We start from the raw sequence: 24,945 nt of genomic DNA on the forward strand, positions 1-24,945 counted from the left end.
TTCTCAGGTTGGTCATAGGAGGCTCTTCTCTGACCTGGACTGAGTATTTCACTCTGCAGAGGACCGGGACAAGCAGGGTGATCACCACTCTGGACTGTCCTGCTCTCCGGCAGGTTCACGGCCAGGCGTCTGTCACCATCAACCCCTGAGAATCCGTGAACATGAAGCTAAATAAACGGATATTCATTTATCCGTTCATTCTTCAGTTATTCTTTTACCACATAGAGGCCTATATCGTCATTATCCAACTCCAGTTTTTCAGCTATATAGCTTTAGCATTGGTGATATTTTTTTCAAATGCTGCAGATAGTAGTAAAATGAATAGCTAGTAGCTAGATGGCTTATATTTTAAACATAGATTCAGTTTTGTAGTAAATGAAAACACAAGGAAGGTTGACTTGCCTTTTTGATATATGGGAAAGCTATCTTTTTGACCCTTTGACAAAGTGAATAATTTTTAGCTCTAAAATTAGCACATTTAAATAAATTTTTGATAATTTTTTGGCCACTAGGGGGGAGAATTACTCCAAAAGAAACATCTCAAGACACAGACAAGAAAGATTATCATCCTTTGGAGCTATTATCTCATCACTCATGTGTTTAACGCTCATTTTACCACAGTTAACATTTTAAACTACTATACCAGATGGTTTGCTATGTTCAGCAGTTACCTGATTATGAACTGAACAAGTTTGCATATGTGTTTGCTTAATTTGATCACAATTTAATTAAATATCACAGTTTCTTTTTAAATGTTGATCACCCACGTCCTCTAATTTTTCCTTTTTCAAGAATGGACCACACAGTCATACAGTAAATCTTTATTAGGGTTATGTGCCATGTTCTCAGATTAATTAGGTGTGATTCAAAGTGCTTTACACTTGGCAAAGTGAAGATATAAGGTGCAAATTTTTGCCAAATAAAACATTTTAAACGGCATGATTGCGTAATATGTTTCCAGTGTTTATGTACATATATTTCTACTTCAGTAGCAGGTCAATAATTAAGCATAAAATCAGACAGAATTCAATACTTAAGAAATAAACTCGTAATTTCATTAAATATAATTGTTTGTAATGTGAAATGTACATATATAAGTTTTATAATTTTCTTTTTGTATTTTTCAGACACCATCATTTGTCAACAGTGGAAAAAAACTTTTCCTTTACTCTCACTTGAACGTGATGAGGTAGTCAGGGTACGCTTGGTTGTCATGAAACACAACATACATGCTGGGGTTATCTATTCTGTCTACCACACTGTCATAGCGGTCGTGAGGCTGCTGGGGGTCTCGAGGTGGAGGCACCATCATATCACTTTGGCCCAGAGTGTAGACGCCTGTGAGGACTCGGGCGACGAACATTAACTGAGAACCATCAGCAGCTGGCTTGGAGTAGGTGGGGTGGGCTGAGTAGCTGGCTTTTACAGCAAAGTAGGTCCCACGACCGTATGAAGTTGCTGAGGGTAGGAAGAAAAAAAGAAAGTTAACAATAGGTGATCCTCTTTAAACTGTAGTGACTTGCAGCATCAATCACATGATACCGCTCAGCCTCCTGGCAGTAGATCTTTAGGTGTCACAAATACCCTGGAAGTACAAGCTGTAGAACACAGAATTACTAGTTCACTATACTGTTAATTTCATATCTTTCACCAGGTGTTTAGACCACATTGTTGACTGTAACTGACATGTTTTATTAGTGAATGCAGGAACATAAAATATCTGTTCAACCTGATAAGGAATCAAATGCTGTTATTGTACTAGGCCTGAAAACACCTTCACAGTCACATAAAACACCAGTTTTTATGTGTCCCAAAGCCACAAATGCTTACTAATGTTTAAACAAACACAACCCCCCCCCCCCCAAAAAAAAAAAAAATCCCTGCCTTCCATGCCATCCTTGAAACATCAGTGTCACCAGAAGTGAAAATAATTTATTCAGCCTTAATATATGAATGCTCTCATACTCACAGTGTATTCTTACCTGCATTGTCCTGACAGTATACAGGACCAAATAGTGTAATACTTGATGGGCTGTTACTTGTCAAAGGTCTATTTAAACACATTGACTCTCATCATTTGTAATTAATAACAAATACTGTAATAAACACTTAAATCTATTCACCATTAGAGTCAGTTTTGTGAAGCGTGGAACATCAGACAACAAGATTTTTAATAGAGACGCCTATGGTATCTATTTGACAATCCTATGTCGCCTTGTTTTGTGTTATGGTGTTCACGAAGTGGGTTGCTCATGTCAAACAACGCTTGCCCGGTGGGCAAATACAGTAAAAAAAAAACTATTAATACAAAGTGGGTTTTTTTTCATGTGCCACTTCATAAGGTAAAAAAAATGATCAAGCTAAGTCTCATACAGGATGTTATTATTTATTTAACAAAAACTAAACCAAAATGCAGAAGCAGTGAATAACAAAACTAAGTACAAGCTATGACTCAATACCTTAATAATTAAACCATCATAAGCAGCAATGACTTTAAGTAGTCATTCCCTGTGTCACTTTATCTAGCTCTAACATTGTCATGGAGAAATTTCGTCCCGCTCTTCTTTACTCTTGCTTCACTTCATCGAGGTTTGCAGGAATTCATTCATGCACAGCTCTCTTAAGGTCCCACCACATCATTTAAGCAAGGACACTGGGCCATTGCAGCATTTGCAGCCATTCTGTTGTAGATTTTCTGCTGTGCTTGGGATCACTGTCTTACTGCATGATCTATATTGGATATGCTTTAGCTGTCAGACAGATAATGTCACATTAGACTCTTTAGAACAGAGGCGCTCATGGTTTACTCAATGACTGCAATGTGCCCAGGTCTTGTGGTTGCAACAGTTGACACACACCTGAATACTCTAGAACAGCGGTCCCCAACCTTTTTTGTGTCATGGACTGGTTTATAACCGACAATATTTTGTGTGTCGGTCCGTGAAATACAACAAAATAAAACCAGTACTGGTACCCCCCCCAAAAAAGAAGATTTATTCATAACACAAGGGAAAAGACCCAGGGAAACCAAGTTAATGATAAAAAAGATAAAAAATTAACGATAAAAACGATTGCCAAAACTTCTGTTTTTATAAAAATACTTTATAAAGGGGTCACTTTGGCTTTCATACACTGCTTCCTCCTTTTGGCTTAATTTTTGTTAAATGAATAATGAAACTTAATATACCTTATATATCTTCCTGTCATCTGAGGTTTTTATTTACTTAATTTCAAGACTGCTAATGACAAGGTTACTTTTATTATGCTCTGATAACTAAAACCTTTTAATGTAAAGACAATGTTTTTTCTTTCAACATTTAATTGTAACTCTACTTGTTTACTTTAACTGCCATAAATGTAAATTATTTCAATGTGTTTAATTTATTGTGTTTATGTATGTTTTCTATTTCCTTTATTTATTGTTGTTTCTTTTGGGGTAGGTACTATGTTACTTTCTGTGTTGCGCATAGGCTCCTTTAAGAGACGCAAAGGGAAGTTAAGAAAGCATGTGCAAAGAAGCTAAGTTGTAAGTTAAATAAGTCACAAAAAAGATTAAATAATCTGTTTCAAAGTGAAGCGAAGTGTTGAAAGAAGAGGTGAAAGAAGTTGGGGAGTGTTTTTTTGTTAAGCATTGTTTAATTCCCTCATGGTTACATGCAGCCAGCGAGGTACAGTAACTGTGTTTTGTTTATCGCATATTTGTTAACTTTGATTTAAATGTTTATTTGTAATATTTATGCCTGGTCATTCTTTACGGTTATGTAATGACAGTTTGACTGTGGATTTTATGGTGGTTTGGAGGAGAAGTGTGACGGAAGAATAAATCCATCTGTGAATGAAGAACCATGGTGTTGTGTATTACCTGGAGGGAGTGATATTTAGTGTTTTGCAAATATTTGTGCAATTGTAAGAAGACTCCGGTGTTGACTTTGGTTAGAACATGGTTTTGGCGCTGAAAGATTGCATGTGGTACTTTCCAAAAGCTTAAGAGATAAATGCTGGCATGTTCTGTAGTTGTGGATTATAAAAAGACCATCACCATTTTGCCCAGCAAAGCGCCTGTTGAATCCAGTTTTCATTATGGAGTCGCAATTGTCCTGGGTCGTCCCGTGGTACAGAAGTTTCTCCCCTGCTCCTCCCTCCTGTGCATTCTTATCAGAAATGAGCTTCTTCTGTGCTTCATAGGCGCGACGCAGGTGAACGTTCTGCAAACGCTCAATCTGACGACAGAGAAGAAGGACAAAGGATCAACAAGCTGCCAAACAAGGTAGTCAAGGATATTAATTACATCTGAGGGGTCGTTTTATGCTTATATATTCTCTGGGACATAAAATGAGGCGTGCATCTCAGGTATGAGAAGCGTCTGTGTTATCAACAGCAATCAATTAATTACTTTAATACTGCAAATTATGTCGTCATCAATTCAGTGGACTTCAGCGATATGGTGGACTGAAACTAAAATCCTCCTAAAATCCCAAATGAATGAATAAATAAATACAATTGAATTAAATAAATCATATCTTTTAAATGGGGAAATTAGTTTGTTTATAAAATGTGACATTGACTGATTTCTTGTAACTTGAAATTATATTATGATGTTTTACTCTTCCATTTTATATGTACATTAATTATTTAAATATAATTTATTTATTAATAAATGAAGTTTTAGCATCTCTGTATGTGGAAGTGAAGCACTGGAACAGGCTGAGTGAGGAACTGAAACAAAGTCCCAGCATGACCGCTCTGACTGGTCGTTCTCACCCACTATTTACACAGACAGTGTGTATATACATGTACGGGTGTGCGCATGTATGTTCATGTATATTTGTGTCAGTATCTGTTTATATGTACATATATCTGTAAATATGTATATCTCAACAAACTGTGAGGAAGAATTTATGATAGGATACGTCATAAACATGAAGCAATAATAAATAAATAATGGGGAATTACTGTGAATAATATACATAAATATTAAAGCAAGTTAAAACAGAAATATCTGTGTTCCACTTCACAGTTGCATAATATTTCATTAATAACATTTAAGAAGAATAAAGTAGTGATGAAGCAGCATGCGTATAATAAGACAGGTAATATAAGTAGAAACTGATGCAGGGAGAGCAACACACCTTCATCACAGTTTTGGTGACAGTTCGTTTGAAGGCCTCCTTCACTGTCTGGTACTCTGGAGAAGAAGACTCCAGGGGAATGACCTTCATACTTTCACTGGCAGCCATGCTGTCCCAGTACAGAGGGAAAGTAAAGTCTAAAAGAGACAAGCATATATAGCATACAAACGAGAAGACACAGAAAGAGCCTATGCTGAGATTTATTTTTTGCTATTTACTACAAATCTTGCAGTAAATACCAATCAACAAACAACAAATCAAAAAATCTATATTTTCATGGGATGGTCTGTGAATAAAACCAAAATGAAACATGTAATAGGGCCTGTCTGACAATAACATAACACTGCTTCTAAGTTAGACATTTAAACATGAAATAACAGGGCAATATGATCCTCAGTTATCTGCTGATGTGGGATTTTTATATTTCTTGTTTAAAAATGAACTGTTTATGCTTACTTTCATAATGACTTTTGCAACCTTCTTTACTTCAAACTGTTTTTTATCACTCATACACGTAGTGTCTTGACGGAGGGTTGTGGGTTGCGTTTCACACGCCCCTGTTTCATACCCCCACATACATCTGCCGGGTACTGGACAATTCTTGGGCGCCTGGAGCTCAGGAACTTGAGCTTTTTTGCTCGCACCACAGTGGCTGGCCTCTAGCAGGGTCGGTTACCTATTGCCAATAGTACTCTGGGACTCTCAGGGCTCTAGAGTGTGACCAGTTTGGTTGCATATGCACCTTAGTTTTTCCATGGTGTGACTAAAAAAAATCCTAGGTCGCACCGGTGTGACCAGCCGTTCAGTACAAAAAAAATAAAAAGTGTCCGCAATTCCGAAAGTCTCCGTGTGGTCAACAACAGACACACATTATGCCCATATTGTGGTCTAAATCAATCAGAGATAACCGGGCGGGACCTCTGTGATTGGCCGTGGTCCAGATATTCCTGTAGTCCTTTGCGTGTATGCGTTTGAAAGTGCAGGTGAATAGAGGTGAGTAGCTTGAAGGGATAAAATGACTTCCGACAAGAAAGCCTCATTTCTGCTGTTTAATAGTGAAGAAATTTTAACTTTTTAAAATTATGCCAAATTGTGAAACCCTTAGATTATGCCAAAGCACTTTAAGCACAAGCACTTTTTCAGTAACTTATCTTTCTTGTAGAAATGTGCACCAAATAAAGAACTTTGTGTTGACAAGATTATTTACAAATCAATACTGTCTGTATGGACAGCAAGTAAAAAAAAAGTGAACATGTAAAATGGTAAATGGCCTGTATTTATATAGCGCTTTACTAGTCCCTAAGGACCCCAAAGCGCTTTACATATCCAGTCATCCACCCATTCACACACTCGTGATGGCAAGCTACATTGTAGCCACAGCCACCCTGGGGCGCACTGACAGAGGCGAGGCTGCCGGACACTGGCGCCACCGGGCCCTCTGACCACCACCAGCAGGCAACGGGTGAAGTGTCTTGCCGAAGGACACAACGACCGAGACTGTCCAAGCCAGGGCTCGAACCAGCAACCTTCCGATTACAAGGCGAACTCCCAACTCTTGAGCCACAATCGCCCCTAACTGTGGGGTTAAATGATGTGGTTGAAAAATTTGGGTGCACTTAACTTTTGTGCTGGTGGACCTAAGAAAAAAAGTTAGGCGCACCAGTGCAACTGAGGCAAAAAGTTAATCTAGAGCACTGCATTTATGTACCTGTGCATTTGCAAATTTCTGTGTACCAGCTGTTGTATGTTTGTTTTTCTTACAGGTGCAGTAGTTTGCTATACATTATTCATTTCTATTTCTACACTGTCCTTTCATTAAATCTTGATTTCATTTCATTGAAATCTCTTTAATAAATCATTAAATCAAAATCTTAACAATTGTTTGTTTTAACTTTATATTGCTCTCAAGCATCAAACTCTAGTATCAGTCAGGCTCTTTACACAACACTGAGATCTTCTCACCTGTCAGATTCTCAAGTCGCTTTAGCTTCATCGCCTGTCTGTTCAGTTGCTGTGTGGCCACCATCATCTGTAGATTAACCTCCCATACGAGTCCCTGTGCATCTGTTATTCCTTCTGTTAATTCGTTGTTTTCCAGTTGGTGATTGGCTGTTCTGGGAAGTCTTTCCCAGTTTCCGTTATGTGCCAGGATGCACCAAACAACTCGATGGTACAATTCCTCCTCCTCCCTGACTCTCACCTCATTAGCAAGACCCATTAATTGACACTGATTCATTTTCTGCATCACCCGGGTGACCCCGCCTTTTAGCCCGCTCACTGTTAGGGTGCCAGCCTGATCTGTTTGCATGAATAAACCCTCAGACTCCACCAGCTCCTTCAGCTCCATCATGTCGTCCTGGTCGAGGGGTTCCAGTTCCTCCTTTGAGAAGGTGTTACTGGAGCACTGTGTGTGATATTGATGCTTCAGCTTTTCCATAGCATCGTCAACGTCTTTTTTGGAAAGACCCAGGAACGTGAAGACAGACTGCTGACTTGTAGAGCTGATATGGAGACTGCTGAGGTATGCACTCACAGAAAGAGGAGGCTGTTGTTGCTGTACTTGAACTGGAAGTACTGGAAGTACTGGAAGTACTAGAACAAATCAGGAAAAGTTTTCAGTAAAATATTTTGAATCAGTTTTTATTTTAAAATTCATTACACTAAATAACTACACAAAATGTCAGTTTGTGAATATTTCTGTCACCTCTGTTGATGACAGCTGGGGAATACATCTGCATCGCTTCCTCTTTAAAAGTCAAGAAGACATCAATCTTAATCAGGACGAGACGGATGTTGGTGAGGCTGGTCATGATTGATGCAGATGACTTGATCCCTCGAAGAATGGCTCCTGCTACAATCGCAGGATTTAACCCTCCAGCTCCTGTTAAAACACCACTTGCATTTAGGTGTATGTGTGTGTTTCACAACAAACAGAATAAATAGAAATGCTGAACAAGATACTTACCAGCACACATGGCAGGAATTGCCACTGAGTTGTATTTATGAATTTCACAATAACGCATGATACCACACACAAGTTGTTCAATGAGGACCTCATCCTGTTTCCCATGCACGTGTAAAATAGTTTTACATGGGAAGTTTCCAGACTGGGTCTCGAAAATTTGTCCTCGATTCACTTTTGCTGCACAGAAAGTGACAGAGGATGGATGAGTGAGAGTCAGATAAGTAAGATGAGAAGGTAAGTAGCAGCTTCTCTTTTTCTCACCTGCTTTCAGTTTAGCTTCCACCTCTGGACCAGCTACAGTTAAGATGTCTTTGCATACTCCATCTGTAGATGACGAAAAATAAGAAAATATATATTAAAGGTCTTACAATCTGTCAATAAAGGCAAGTTTGTGAAGCTGTGCTATATGCTAATCTTGTTCTAATTTTAGCATGCTAACACAGCTAATCAGCACCAGGACTGACTGGTGATGATGGTGGTTATTGACCTTTACATAACTATTGCCATCCATTTTTTTAGTAACATGCCGACTTTTGCTACTGTAAAGTTTAGGGCAAGTTGCACAGTTGGTTAACAAATAGATTTCGATTTGTTAGTATATAATAAAAATCACAAAAGCCAACCTTATAGTAGCAGGAAAGGAAAAGTTAGGACTCCAAAAAGTCTAAGATAATCTTATTAAAATGAATATGTAGTGCCTATTGGTTAAATACTGATATATTTATATATTTAATAATTGTATTTAATTAGTAAGCACAACTTTGGATCAACAGTAGACAGCAACAACAATAAGACACTTGATGCCACAGTATTATTTTATGTTCCCTTTTGTGGCACAGTTGAATACTTGCAGTGTAGTATCAGACATTCTACCCATTTAATTTCTTAGTCTTGCTTCCTGCTTACAGTTACTCATCAACCCAATTTCCCCAAATCAATCCACATACATTTATGAGAATTGGTATTCTAAGGTATGTAAAAGGTTAATCCTTGCCAAACATGCTTGGCTAGAAATCAAACGATACTCACGCCGAGTACACACTACAGGCAGCATACCTGTTCACCTTTGTTCCCTGCCGGACTGTCACTGAGTCACTTATTTTTGTTACTGTTTGATAATCTCAGTCCTGATTGCTTTCCAGCACCTGTGCCTCAGAGTTTTGCATTTTGTCATCCACTAAGCCTGTTCCTGCTGAATATGCCTAATATGCACTATGGGCTTTAAAATGTGGGCCGTCAGAGGCCTGTGGCCAAAGTTGGAGACCTATATGACAAGGACACCCTACTATGTTTTAATGGCTTGACACAGAAATTTGGCATTCCAACCAAACATTTCTTCAAATCAGAAGCTTCATATCAAAAACTCAAAAATCCCTAACATTGCCCACTCTAAACTCATTAGAGGACATAGCAATAAACCATCAGCTGAAGAAAGGTTTAATATCCCGTTTTTACAGCAACCTCAGAGATGGCTCTCAAACATCCTCAGAAAAAGAAAGACTCGCATGGTGTCAAGACTTAGAGTATAGAATAACTACAGAGGAATGGCAAAAAGCCTGCTTGAAAGCCCAAACACAATCTATAAACACCCAATTTAAACTAATCCAGTATAAATGGCTAATGAGAACATATATCACCCCAACATTATTAAACAAATTTGACCCCAAAACTCTGGACATATGTGTTAAATGTGGGAAAAAAGGCACACTGATGCATTGCCTGTGGGAATGCTCAGAAATCCAAAAGTTTTGGAAAGAAGTTTTAGATGTAATTGCTCATATTACAAGTGTCAAGCTGGACCTATGTCCTAAACTATGCATCCTAGGAATTTTCCCCGCTGAAATTCGGGGATTGTGGTTTTTTTTAACCACAATCTTCTGCCTGTTACAGGCGAAATATAGCATAGCCAAATCATGGAGATCCATTAGTAGACCACACTTGAGAACTTGGTTGTCGACACTGTCAAAATCCCTTGCTTTGGAGAAACTTACGTCTATGATAAAGGGTAAACATGCTTCCTTTAAAAAAATGTGGGGAAAGTTTTTGTTATTTTTGTGAGGAGATGATCGATAGTGAACAGAAATGACTATATCCATTTAACCTGTATGGGAGAAGTAGTGTTGCAGCTGTTAAAGAGAACCTGGGGGGCCTGCGAGTGCTGGGCCTGTTCAATAGAAGGACAGGAGAAGAGATGTGAAATTAAATGGACTGGAACTGAAGAGGACACAGCTTATCATTGCAACCGTTAGGTCGGATGCCTCTCTAACTAACTTGACACCCTTGGACTAAACTTAAGACCGAAGCCCTGGAATAATGCACTTAAACCTAATGTCTCACTGTGTTATACCTGTTTTTTTCTGGAGCACTGTCTGTTAACCCTTGATTTTTTTTTTTTTTTTTTTTTTTGGGGGGGGGGTGTTGTTTTGCTTTGTTTTACTTATCTATATATATATATATATTTTCTGTAATAATATCTGAATGATCTACATGGGAGAGTATGTATAACTATATCTATGTGTTTCCCCAACACTGTTCATACACGATGTACATATATTACTATTATACACTCAAATTTTTTTTTATTAATTTCCTCCTCTATTTTATGTAAACTCTCTCTTCCTGTTGGTTAAAATGTTGTTGGAAAAGCAATAAATAAAAAATAAATCTTTGAGAAAAAAAAAGCACTATGATTTCACATATATAGTTTCACACATATAATATGTAGCTGCTGGGATGATGACATTTTTTATATAATTTGGATCATTTTTTTTTTATCTTGTCAGGGTCTGTGTCATTGTTGTAAATTGTTTAAGATGTAGATTATTTATGTTATGTTATTTTATGTAGTTAAAGTTATGGTGCTTTTATTTTGAAAGTCAAGCTTGTTTACAAGTCTCGCTTTTTCCTTTCTGGAAGTTGGGGAAACACCTGTAAGTGTGGAGCAAGAATGAGCCTGTAATGTTCTTTATTGAAAGTCACGTTAAGTACAATGAACTTTAACTACACGCTTAAAAGGAAACCTCTGAAGAATGGTGACTAATTCATTTTTTGCAGCCAACGAGGTATTATTGGTCTATTTTGTTTTGTTGTACAGTGTTATTTTAGGCGCTGTGTCTTACGTTGAGTCTTTATGTTGTTAATGCTGTGTAGTTTTCACGGTGGCTTTGGAGAGCAGTCTTCAAATAAACCAGTGACAGAAAACCAATTGCGTTGGTCTGTGCTTCGAGGGAATTATATAATATGTGAAACTATAACCATGATCAGTACTAGATCCCAAATACAAAAAGTTATCTAGTTTTGCTGGCCCATGTGCATTAGAAAGTAGTGGCATAATTACTTATGCTGCTGGACCATGACTATCTATTGTATTTTTGCTGAGTATATATAATTATATGGTTTTTAGCTAATATACGTGACCTACTGATAATGCTTGATGAAAACTTTGATCTTCAAAGATTATATTCATATGGCTATCCCCATTTCTGTGCAGATATTAATGAACAGCTGTCTGCCTTTGCCATCCGTAAAGAGCTATGCTACCATTGTGGATAAAAATAATTTTACAGATGCAACTGGGTTGTCCTGCTCACTACATCTTCTTGTCTTTCCCAGTTTCACCTACCAAGGTCAAAACTTTTGAAGTTGGTTGTGTTCACCACAGCATCTGTAGTCTCATTAGTGATGTCACCAAACACCACGTGTAGTTTAACCGCGCTTCCCACTGTCATGATGATGTCATCTAGGTCGCTGGTGAGGGACCTGAAGATTGCTGAGAGGAAGAAGACCACACATTAGCTATTGTTTGATATATTTAATCTGATGACTGAGGGTACTAATGAAGATGGTAAAATATGGGACTGGCTTAATGAATGTTTTTATCTGCTCACTATGCATTAATGTCACATAATGAAGACAGTATGAGTAGTGCTAGTTTACCTTGGCCTCCCTGGTTCATATTTAAGCTGAGCTGTTTGTAGACATCGTGGTAGCACTGTAGATAAAAACACAGAATAACATGATAGATAATTGATTCCTGCATGTTACAGATCAGATCAGGACATATCAACTGACACTGACCTCCTCAGAATCAGGGTAACCAGGTTTAATGACAATGTGGATGTTTGTAAGAGATCCAGAGGATGCAGATAATCCAAACTGGTGAATGACGTCAGTCAACACTTGAATGGCTTCTCTCAGCGGGTATTTTAAAATAACACCTGCCCCAATGATTGGAATGGCCACTGAACCAAAATTCTGCCGTACACAAAGCTTCAGACACTTTTTTAGACCATTACCAAGAGCCTGCAAATCAAAATTTACATATTTTTAAACAATGCTTTCAAACTTAACTCTTGTATTGCACACTGCAACAGAGCACGGAAAACTGTGGGATCCACAAAAAAGTTCAGTTTGGTTGCATAAATCTTCCTTTGCAGTTATCTGGTTTGTGCATTAATATTTTGGCATTAATTTAGTATTTTATTATCTTTAATTATCTTTTCTTTTGTGTTTTCCATCACCAGAAGTGTTAATGAAAGTCCTTAATTTTACCTGAACGCTCTTTCCTCTTACTCCGTCCCAAGGCAAGCACTCAATGAAGAAAATCTTGGAGCAGCCCAGAGATGGAGGTGCATCAACCAGCTGAACATCACCAGGGGCGAGGGCACAACTGGCTAAGACTGAATCAAACTTTAACTTTAATATATTCCCAGCTTTGGCCAAAAAACTGTTGCCAATATTTGTCGAAGTTAGCTGTTTGTTGAGCATGGGGACCACCAGAACATCCGCCTGCAGAAATAATATTGAATAACATGAATGTTGATATTTTATTTTGGGATTATGGGAACTAGAATTGAATGGAAATAATCAAACCTGTTCATTTTCTAAACTGCTGAGTTTGATCTTCAGGTTTGTTCTGTTGATTGCAGAGTTTCCAACTGTGCTGTACATGCTGCTGCTGTGGCTGAGAGATCTAGGTGTGTCGCTGAGTCTGCTGGTGTTTCGTGGTCTTTGCACGTTTGGGGTGGCTGCAGTTTGCTTCTCTCGGATAATGACGTGACAGGAACCCTCTATCAGCTCTTTAGTCACTTTACCCTCTTCCTGGAAGTACTGCTGAGCCCCTGGTCCATCTAGAGTCAAAGTGTCTACTACAACACTGTCTAGAGTTGATGTTAGGGCCTCCTTGACCTCCTGAACATGACATCGAGGACCAGACACCAACACACAAGGATTTGGAAAATGTGAGGCTTGTAAGGTCACCTTGGTCTGCTTCATGCCAATCAAGTCTAAGATTTTATTAAAACAGTCGACCATTTCAGGATGAAGCAGATTGATGGCTTCTAGAGTTGCAACTTGATTCAACTGGAAGTCATGAAGAACTTCATTGAGCTTGGCCACATTTTCACTGTAGCCCACCAGTTGGACGTTGGTTGTTGAGGTTCCCCTGGCGCCTGGCATGTAGCTGATGTCCACTCTGAACTCTCTACTGTTTGCCTCGTTCTTGGCTTTCATCAGAATTTCTTTCAACCTGTTGAGATCTATTGCACCCTGCAGCTGTACAGTGGTCACTTTAAAGTCTCTCATTACTGCTGCCTCGGCCTCATTCAGAGCATCAGAGGACAAACTGGACAGAACCAGATCTGCACCCACCTCAAAGAAAACAGGGTTTCTGAGGCTCTGCTGGAAGCGAGTTTGGTATTTTGGGATGGCATCACTGGTCTTCATGAAGGTTAGCAAAGCTGTAGGGAACTTAACGCTCTTCTCCTTTACGTTCTTAATCAGTTCAACCAGTTTTGCAGCTCCTGACTGCACCTCTTTGTCAGGGCCCTCCAAAGTGATCATGGCACTACCTCTGATGATTGCAACCTCTGGACAATTAGCACGCATTTCTCGATTGTACTCTTCTTCTATGAGCTTGAACTTCTTCTCCACAATTGGCACTTCCTTTTTGGTGGGTAGGCTTTTTTCCAGAATTGCAATCTTCTCCTTCATGCCATCAACCTCTCCTACAACCACAGCATAGCCACTCTCTGTGTAAACTTTGATATCATCTGTCTTAAAGGCCGAGTCCTGCAGTACCATTTTCATCTGTTTTGGTTCAAGCACATGATAGCAGAGGTAGGTTTCGGTGAGCTGGACGAAGACCTGATCCACCTGATACTCCCATTTCTCTGCAGCACCACCAAATCCTCCTCCTGGACCCTTGTCAACCTCCCCTCTAACCAAAACCTCCTCTTCATCAAAATTTAGCTCCACTGTGCAGCCGATTGAAGACAGTTGTTTTTCCAAAAATTTGTATGCTTTACAGTTGTCTCTCAGGAAAAACATCAGGAAAACATCTATCCTGAAAGTCTTCTCAAGACCTTTTATGTTTGGGTTTCTAGAGATCTGAAAGAAGGAAAGAAATCAAACAAATTTGTCAGTTGATGCTTAAAGATGGGCTACTTATTGTAAACAATTTACCACATAGGGTTGGGCAGTAAGTCAAAAATGAATCATATTCTTCATCCATTATGTACTATCTCTGCTATGTCCAGTATATGTCCAGTCTGTGGCATTAATGACCCCCTTCATGGAGGAAACATAAAACACTGCCAAATATAATTACCATTTCCATTGCTTGGACATATATGTGGCTATAGTAAAAACAACATCAAACAAAAAGAAGACAACTATGGGAAAATACCAAAACTATCTCAGTTTTAGTGGTTCAGTATATTTACAGCACAAACCTAGTTTTTGTATGCCTGCCTTACAATCATAATCATTCATTATTCGAACCTGAGGAAAATGTTTAATTAATCACAATTTTGATTTAACGTCCAACCGTCCAGCCCTAGCTCCACAACGTCCAACACTCAAACACCATTTTAATCAGCAACTCTTAAGAGAAAAAAGACATGTCTTAGTATTTGTTTCTTAACCCTTTAAAGCTGGTCGGAGCGGGCACACTCTGTTTTGCATAGCTATTTTTAAATCCCGGTAGCGCTGCAACCAAGTAAGCTAGCGCAATAATTTTTTTGTATATGAAGCCGGAGGAGTTGTACTTACATCTTATGCCATCAGCTTGTCCTAGGTCACAGTTTCCTTCCACATATAGCTTTGCAAAAACTGCATAAAAAGCACTTGCAGCAAGTTTATTTATTTTCGTTTTTCCTGCAGTATATAAAATTTGGTGTATTTCAAAAACAAAACTATGAAGACACTTAAAATAAATTTCCTGTGGTGGGAAACTATTTTGTGCAACTTTTTTGTATTTACAGTTTTGAGGGATAAGCCTCTTATATTTTTCTAACTAGAAATATATGTTAAAAAAACAAAACAAAAATGTGTAGTTTATTGCACTTTTTTGCAAATTATGTAATTACTATGCACTTAATGCATACATATTATTAAAATTTGGGTTGTATTGATGTATAGAAACTTGAAATGCTCCCAGAAATGGCACTACAGCATGTAAAAATATAATATAAGCTCTGGCTGACTTGGTTCTATGGTAGGTCTTAAAGGGTTAAATAAACCAGTTCTAAAAAAAAGTTGTTGAGCAGTTGCCACAGCATTTGCCACTGTGGAATTAAAGAAATTATTTTGTGGCTACAATATATTCTGCATCATTAATGATATAATCTATAGTATTGATACTGCATTAAGATGTTTATTAAAACCTGCTGACTTTATATTAACCTTTTTATTACAGGTACAGCTAAGACCATTTTATACACATTGCATTTTGTGCTCAGTAAAGAGTTAAAGCTCAGTCAATTAAAAGTCTCAAGCTTTGTTTGGCACAAATGTCCAGGCAATCTATTGTGTAGGTGACTTAAGAGCAACAGAAGGTTAAAACTGCATACACACTTACAAAACACATATAGTACATATAATCTAGAAACAGGCTTGAGTGAAGGCCTGAATGTATTCAGCTTCTTGTTACAACCTGTGGCATTTGAGTTTACTTAGTAACAGGTGACAGAAGATGGGTCAACAGGAGGACAAGTCCACGGGGACCTCCAGGGCCTGAAATCATCGCCATATTTCGGAAAAGAACTTCTGTGTCTGACCGTAGCTCTAAAAATCATCTCATTGTCTGTACAAGATACAAATGATGTTCTTAGAAATACAAAAATATGTTATACAATGCAAGAGGGGGTGTCAAACCCTGATGATATATAAACCATTCTCTGTGTATTTTTGGGCAGAAGACATATGCTGATGTGATGCTGTGTACTTCTTCCCGCATGTAAAGTGTAAAGTGTGCGTGTTAGTCCCCATAGGGAAATAGTTCCTCTGCATTTAACCCATTCACCCAGTGAAGCAGTGGGCAGCCGCCAGTGCAGCGCCCGGGGAGCAGTGTGTAGGGACGGTACCTTGCTCAGCGGTACCTCAGGGTAGCCGTTCAGTGGAGTTGAACCCCCGACCTTCCGATCATGGGGCCACCACTCTACCTACTGAGCTATCCCTGCAAAACTATGTGTGTTCTTAATAAACTCTTCATCTGATTGCACTCTACTGGGGCCTCCATTGGTTTGTTTTTGTGCCACTTGTCGAATTCGGGACAGATTCATACAGTCCTATGTTGATAAAAACACATTAAATTAATATCTGTTTATATGTTTTTGTTTTTGATTGTTATATCTGACTCTGACACTGTGTTAGAACAGAAATATACTACAACCCTGTTTCTAAAACGGACAGGATATTGTGCACAATGTAACTGAAAGTAGAATGCAATGACTGGTGATAATTTAGAACACAATATTATTTCATTTGTGTGCCAACGGGATGCAGTGTCAATGGATTCCACAAAGAATTTAATATTTTGTTGTATTTCAGATATATATATCTACTGGGATTTTCCTACACAACCATCTCCAGGGATTACAGAGAATGGAATGAAAAAGAGAAAATATCCAATTCTCTGCATGAAAACGTCTTCTTGATGTCAGAGGTCAGAGGATGGCCAGACTGCTTTGACTTGATAGGAAGGAAACAGTAACTCAAATAACATCACAACATTATAATAAAAATTTAACTGCAAAGATTTAAAGCAGCACTGAAGTCTTCCCTGTTACTCTCAAGGTGTACCTAATAAAGTGTCCAGTGAGAGTGTTACCATCTGGCCTTTTATGACCTATGTGTTTTGTTTTGTTTTTAAAAAACAGTATCTTTGATGATATGGAAGTGGAGTATCATACATGGCATTGGTTACTTGCTTGTCTACAAAGGCTTTAATACTAAATATTATATCTGTATCTGCACAGTGTGCCATGATGTATTTTTCAGGTAATGTGTTCTTATTTAAACAATGCTGAACATGTATTTTACACTCTGTATTAACAGCGACACTCAGAAGTGAAAGAAGCCTGAGAACTGTCAGTCACTGAAAACACTGAGGCACAATGAAATGAAAACTATAACAAAGAAATTGTTTTTGTCAATATTGTCCTCAGCTGTCCAACTTCCCCTGGAGGCTAACTCATTCCTCTTAAACTGATTTGGCCACATTATTCTGGCGCTCAGTTTTTACTGTAACCAAAAGTCATGTTTGAAAGTGCAGTAAACTGTACCAGTGATTGGCTTGTCGATGGCTGGTCAGAGGTCTGTGGTGAACTTGTCCGGCTCACGGTCAGCCGCACTTCTCCACTCGGAAGAGTGATGGTGTGAAACTTCCTCTGCAAAACTCTGTCTTGATCTGGAAAACATCCATAAACAGAGTCACTGAAATAGCCTGAATTTAAACACAAATCTAATTTTTTTTTTTTTTTTTTTTTTTTTTTTTTTTTACAAATGACCGACTGTCCTACCTTCTTTTTCCTTGAAACAGATTTTATAAACGCTTCCTCCGAGTTTTTCAAGATTTCCACAGTCGCCACCCCCGGAGTCTCGCCTTTTCTGAAAGTATCTCCTCACTTTCTCCTTCTCTCTGTCTGTAAAGTCAGTGGCTTCAAAAAACAGTGGATACGGATATTGATCCATTTTATCTGCAATTCTACACTAACATGAGAACTTTCAGCCCGTCAAACACTTGTTTGTGCCACTCTGTGAGTGCCCGTTTTTGTTTCAGTTTCAGTTTTAAGGTATCGCCTCTTCGTGTTTACACTCCCACACCCAGCAATGGAAAAAGTCCGCACTTAATTCTCAGGGGCTTTTCTCGTCTCACCTGCTCTGCAGGTACTTTAAAGGTGTTTCAGCTGTCAGAGTATAACTCTAAATTATATTTATGTCTTAATATGGTTTTGAGAAAGACATTTTACCAGTAATTATCCTGACAGCAAATAAGGGTTTTATGCTTCATCTGATCAGATAGAAATATTTTAGTAAAACAACAACTGAAACAACAACAAATATATTTCACATAAACCCATCCATCCATTCGTCCTCTTGCGCTTATCCCTATCTGGACGCAGTGGAGCTGGAGCGTATCCCAGCTACCATAGGTCTGTAGAGGCCGGGCACACCCTGAACATACAGGAATCCCTCCGTGTAAAACCTTCCTGCAGTATTACCACACCGACCCACTAGGTGTCATTATAGACCCAAAACTGTGTCGGTGCAGTGAGATGTAATAGTAATCCAGGGAAATTTGATATTCAAGTTGTTTTTATTCATGTTTTGCTTCATTTAACATTTAGGTTTAATTCATGATGTGGCCTCCAGAGTGAAAGAAAACATATGTAATAGCAATAGAGTCATTTCTAAAATGTTAATTCGTTAATACAATGAATGAAAAGATGTTATTTAAAATGTTTATAGAAACTATGAAGCAGTTTTAAGAAGTAAAGCACAATTATTGATGTACTGATAAAATACATTTATGTAGGTGTTACACTGTGTGTTCATTAATTCATTAATTAATTCATTAATTCATTCATTCATTCATTCATTAATGAAACAGTTTAAACTGATGTTAGGCAATGAATGATCTAGCTAAGAAAGACAACAAATTTAATTTGGATGTTCAGACACACACTGCCCTGACTCAGTGAGTGTCAGAGGAATGAATCCTAAAATCTGGAAATCAGTCACAGTTTTTGTACCTATATCCTTTATTTTTCTTTCTCAAAGAATTTATTTTAAGAGCTAAAAAAGTATATCTAAAAATTCAGAGGGAAAAAAAATCATTGTTGATGTAAGACATTTTAAAAACACTTTGTTTTTGATAATGCTACTAAACAAACTCAAAATCACATATTATTCACTTCTGAGGAAATTGCAAATATTTAAGAACCCAATCTTTAGAGTCCAATTGAAGCAAGCTTTGTTTATTATGCATTAACAAATAATGACATGGTTTTTCAAAATATGGTTTGAATAGCATTGTTGAAATGCTCATATTTTTGGTGTAAATTGTCAGAAAGACCAGAAGTGACCACGTATATATGTTGCACTGTCTCAACATCAACAGTGATCTGTGCTTCTTTAAATATGTCCTTCCCATTCAAAGGTGCTTCAGCAGTTTTTCCTTCAGAGTGATTATTTTTATGGCTGCTCAGTTGATAGTAGGTTAGATCAGCAAACAGTGACAGCGTTGACTGAGAGTGGGAAGGAAAAACTCCCTTTAACAGGATGAAACCTTTTAGCAGAACCAGGCTCAGGGAGGGGCAGCCATCTGCCTCCCCGCAGCTAAGAAAAATACATCAGTTTATAGAAAATATTTTAACAGTGTGACAGTAATTTGAGAAGAAAAACAAACTACAATATCTCTTAAAATACAACAGTGAAGCCATACAATAAACCTGAACAGAACCGATACAAATATTAATCATTTTATAACCACCCCCAAAGCCAGATTTACACAGGATACAACATACTCAAGTACCCTTTTGCACCAGAAGTAGTACTGTGAAATCACTGCTCAATCATAATGTTAAACTTCTACCTTCATCTGCTTGCATGGTTGCATTGCTCCAATTGTGACTTGGGGTGTTTTCACACCTGTGCCGTTTAATCTATTTAAGCAAGCAAGCAATTTATTTATATAGCGCTTTCAGATCAGCCACGAGCTGAACACAAAGTGCTGTACACTTGACATGCCAAACATGATACATTGAGCATGTTAAAAAAAATGAGAAAAATAGTAATAATAATATAAGATAAGTAATATATATATAAACACATTTAAAACAATAAAATCAGCACATTAGATTAAAACAATAAAATCAGGGTCAGACTGTGTCATAAGCCAAAGAGTAAAAATGAGTTTTAAGACGTGTTTTAAAAGTGGACAGTGAAGGGGCCTCTCTAATGTGCTGGGAAAGATTGTTCCACAGATTAGGAGCAGCAATAGAGAAGGCCCTGTCCCCTCTGAGCTTCCTCTTGGACCTGGGTACCTCCAGGAGCAGCTTGTCAGCTGACCTGAGAGACCTGGGGGGTGAGTAAGGATGCAGAAGCTCAGAGAGGTAAGTTGGGGCAAGACCATTTAAACATTTAAACACAAACATGAGAATTTTAAAGTGAACTCTAAGATATACAGGCAGCCAATAGAGTGAAGCCAGGACGGGAGTTATGTGCTCTCTTTTACGAGTTCTGGTTAAAAGTCGTGCAGCAGAATTTTGGACCAGCTGCAGACGAGAGAGAAGATGCTGACTAACTCCACAATATAGTGCATTACAGTAATCTAAACGACATGAAATAAAAGCATGGATTACCGTTTCAAGATGCGGCTGAGATAAAATAGGTCTTATCTTTGCCAAGCGCCTTAGATGATAAAAACTGGACTTGACAGTACCCCTAATTTGACTATCTAATTTAAAATCACTGTCCATCTTAAAACCCAGGTTTGTAACAACAGATTTAAAATACTCTGCCAGGGGTCCCAAATCAATAGCAGAGGGTTCACAAGGTCCACTAGGACCAAACAGAATGACCTCAGTTTTGCTGGAATTGCATCTTAGAAAGTTTAGGGACATCCAAGATTTAATGTCTTCTAGACATGCTAAAAGTGGCTTAATAGAGAAGGCATCGTTCTGCTTCAGAGGCAGATAGATCTGACAGTCGTCAGCATAGCAGTGGAAGGATATTCCATGCCTTCTGAGGATGGTTCCCAGGGGCTGTAAATATAATGAAAAAAGCAGAGGCCCTAAAATTGAGCCCTGCGGGACCCCAGACTGAAAAGTGGCAGAGGAAGACTCATACCCTAAAAAGTTAACACTAAAAGTTCTGTCGCAAAGATAAGACCTAAACCATTTCAAAGCAGTACCACGAATGCCTGCAAGATGGTGCAAGCGAGACAGTAAAATGTTGTGATCTACAGTGTCAAAGGCAGCTGTTAGGTCAAGGAGGACAAGAACAACATGATTGCCAGAGTCACAGGAAAGGAGGATATCATTAAAAACCTTTAAGAGTGCTGACTCCGTGCTATGCAAGTTTTTAAAACCTGATTGAAAGACCTCCAGGATACCATTCTCATTTAAAAAATCCATCAATTGGCAATGTAAAATTTTCTCTAAGATTTTAGACATAAAAGACAACTTGGAGATAGGTCTGCAGTTAGCCAATACAGTGTGGTCCAGGGCAGGTTTCTTAAGCAAGGGTTGTACTACCGCATGCTTAAAATTAGCAGGGACTACACCAGATATTAAACTGCTGTTTATAACACTAAGAACAGCCTGGCCTATGCTAGGAAAAATCTCCTTAAAAAATTGTGGTGGGACAGGATCATTTGGGGAACCAGAGGGCCTCAGGTGGCCAACCACATCCTCTAAATAAGAAAGAGACACAGGCTCAAACTGGTTAAAAACAGCAGAGCAAGGGATCAAGACAGAGGGGTCAGACTCAGGAGAAGAAATGAGAGCCCGCGTGGTTGCAACCTTCTCAATGAAAAAACACATCAAATCATTAGACAGTTTATGAGAGGCCTCCAAACAGTTTGTGGAGCATTTAAGACTAAGTCAATAGATTTAAATAACACACGTGGATTGTGACTGTTGGAGGAAATGATCTTTGAGAAGTATTTTCTTTTAGCCTCTTTGATTGCATCCTGATAGAGGCGCCAGCAGTCCTTTAGGATTTGAAGAGACACCTGCAGTTTGTCCCTCTTCCATCTGCGTTCAGCTCTACGACACTCCCTCCTCACAGTCCAAGTGGCGTCATTAAACCAAGGATCGGTTTTAGCCTTGGGCTTCCTGGTTTTTAATGGTGCCACAGAGTCCAGAATGGTAAGGCAAGAAGATTGAAACCAGGAGCTGAGGTTCTCTGTGTCCAAGGGAGTACGATCGGCGGGGATAGACAGCTGGTTAAAAGCAGTTGAGAACTGGGCAGCAGTGAAAGGGTTAATAATCCGACAGCGGTGAACAGGAGCACCGGTTTGAGCTGTAGTGCGTGAAAACACAGCATCAAATAATACAGCCATATGGTCAGAGAAAGCAGTGTCAGTCACTTCCACATTAGACACAGGTAGACTGTGTGACAAGACCAGGTCTAGTGTGTGTCCGTGTTCATGTGTGGGACCAGGTACGGACTGGACCAGATTAAAAGAGTCAATGAGGCTTAAAAACTCCTTCACCAGAGGTTTATCAGGACAGCAGACATGGATATTAAAATCTCCCACAATAAGAACATGATCGTAGTTGGGCATAATCCCAGCTAGAAATTCTGAAAAGTCATTTATGAAATTCTTATTGTATTTAGGGGGACGATAAATAACACCAAAGAGCACAGAGTTAGAGCGATTAACTTCAAAACACGTGAGCTCAAAGCTGGAAAACGAGGGCTGTAAAACACACTGTTTACATTTAAAATCCTTTTTAAAAACAACCGCCGTACCTCCTCCTCTCCCTGATGTCCTTGGTGTGTTAAAATAGGAACAACCCGCTGGTAAGAGTTCAGATAAAGTACTGGACTCACCAGTATTAAGCCAAGTCTCCGTGACACACATGAAGTCTAGTTTCCAGGAGGTGAATAACTCATTCAGAATAAAAGATTTGTTCACCAGCGATCTGGCGTTTACCAGCCCAATCCTGACAGGAGCCGGGGATGAGGTAAAAACCCCAGCGGCACAGGGGGTCCGACACAGCGGCCTCAGATTGCGGAGGTTCGCCCGGCGCACGTTGAGCCGAGGGGGACAGGGGTCACGGAGGAGCGGTGCATCATCCTGGCAGACCACGGGGATGAGGCAGGAACCCACGGGGTCCAGGAAACGTCGGTGCACAAAAACTCCAGGAAATAATCTCTGTATTCCTTTGACGGTAGTGGGATGGTGTGCTAAAGAGATCTTGAGTTTAACCAGCCGACCACTGCGCCTACCCCGACGTCTACGCCGGGGAGGTAGCATGACTGCACGGCATGGGCAAGTTGGGATATGTGACAGCAACGGACACCATGAATTCTGACCTCCGTTAGAAAATGGAGCTGTATTTTGTCCAGAACTTCGGAGGTTCAGAAGCGATTGGCGATCGTACACCAGTAATGACCCGATTTCTTGAGTGACACACGACAGGAGCAATATAAAAACAAACAAAACTGACAGCGACAGACGAGCAGCCACGTACACCGGCGCCATCTTTACTGTCATGATATGTCATCATATTTAAATCAAACATGGGTTAGTTTTCCTCCTTGGTATGGTTCGATTGTCCAGGTGTGAACAGTAATTGTACTTGGTGTGGACCAAAACAATGCCTATTTGGTCTTACTTTGATTGGCATGGGCAGGCTCTGGCAGATGGTCTCGGTACAGTTCCAAAACTCCACAGCGGTTTGTTTATGCTGTGGACGTGATCCAACCCCAACTAACAGGTGTATGTTACAAGTTTGAACTAAAGAAAGAAACTCCTGTAGCCGTGTAGACTTTGTATTCTCAACCCACGGAGGTGCTGTAGATGTACAAAGATCTCTACAGAGTAGCAGCTCGCTGGGAAATGAATATAAATTTTCAGTTTTCTCTCCCAGCACTTTCTTCTTGTATTTAAAGTAGAAAGCTCAGGGCATAAAGGTACTTTATGTAATTACCCTTTAAAGTATTTAAATACAAACTTTACTGCAGGGGACAGACTTTTACTATGTGGATTTGTTACAATCTCAGAAAATTGATTCAGATCCAGATCAGATCCACTTCTTTGGATTTTGTTACCTGGAATTTTCGGCATTTGTGTGTCAAAATTTTCAAATCTGTGTTTCTCTTTAAATATTAATATTTCCTTTTAACCAGCCTGATCTGTTTGTCTCCTTGTCAGGCTTTAAATTTCTTCCAGGCCACTGTGAGAAATAAAAATGTAAGAATGTGTTCTTAAATGAAGCTTTCACTGATTCGCTGCACCATCTAGGGGTACAAAGTGGTATTACATAAAAAATTCAACGTGTTTCTGGTTCTACCTCATTATTGCAATCTGTTAATAATCTCAGTTAAGTTTGGAAGATTTTTAGATATTTTTAGACCAAGGGCTTTACAATAAGCACCTTCAAGGCTACTTTATGGTGAATTAAAGTAAAGCTGCGATGCTGTGTCTTCTTAAGTAGAGACTTAAAGGTGTGCATCACATTATAAATTGAAATGTCCCATATGTGAAACTTTTAGCCTGCAATTATAACAATAATAAAAAAATCTCATCAGGATGTTTGGGTATCCTCTGTTGTGTTGTTTTAATTTTTATGTGTGTGTCTTTTAAAGTCTGAACTGTAACATCACAGTTTGGTTTTTGTCCCACTCAGTCACCTGACATGTTGTCGTCCCTCAGAGGATGCTGTGTTTCTGGATGATGAGATGGAGAGGGAGGAGTGTGTGATGACCGAGATGGGGATCATCTATCATGGTTTCTATGATGACATTGCTGAGACTGACTGGAACTATGGACAGGTCAGAGAAAACCAGACTGAGGCTCTTCAGGACTTATTTACCAGTTGTCTTGTGACTGACCTG

At 39.0% G+C, this 24,945-nt stretch overlaps 1 protein-coding gene across 1 annotated transcript; it reads right to left on the bottom strand.

Moving 5' to 3' along the window:
* Positions 1-836: 836 nt before the first annotated feature.
* LOC113018873 (poly [ADP-ribose] polymerase 14-like) lies at positions 837-18,116 on the bottom strand. The gene is made up of 14 exons (XM_026162273.1): positions 17,895-18,116; positions 17,658-17,782; positions 12,967-14,481; positions 12,646-12,882; positions 12,172-12,396; positions 12,031-12,085; positions 11,717-11,863; positions 8,356-8,418; positions 8,095-8,271; positions 7,834-8,010; positions 7,092-7,721; positions 5,130-5,266; positions 4,040-4,220; positions 837-1,458 (listed from the first exon to the last, which is right to left on the bottom strand). Exons 1-14 carry the CDS (start codon positions 18,064-18,066, stop codon positions 1,172-1,174), a joined length of 4,128 nt encoding a protein of 1,375 aa, XP_026018058.1. The 5' UTR covers positions 18,067-18,116; the 3' UTR covers positions 837-1,171.
* Between the last annotated feature and the right edge of the window lie 6,829 nt (positions 18,117-24,945).

The sequence above is a fragment of the Astatotilapia calliptera genome, chromosome 3, assembly GCF_900246225.1.
Source record: "Astatotilapia calliptera chromosome 3, fAstCal1.2, whole genome shotgun sequence".
Classification (NCBI taxonomy): domain Eukaryota; kingdom Metazoa; phylum Chordata; class Actinopteri; order Cichliformes; family Cichlidae; genus Astatotilapia; species Astatotilapia calliptera.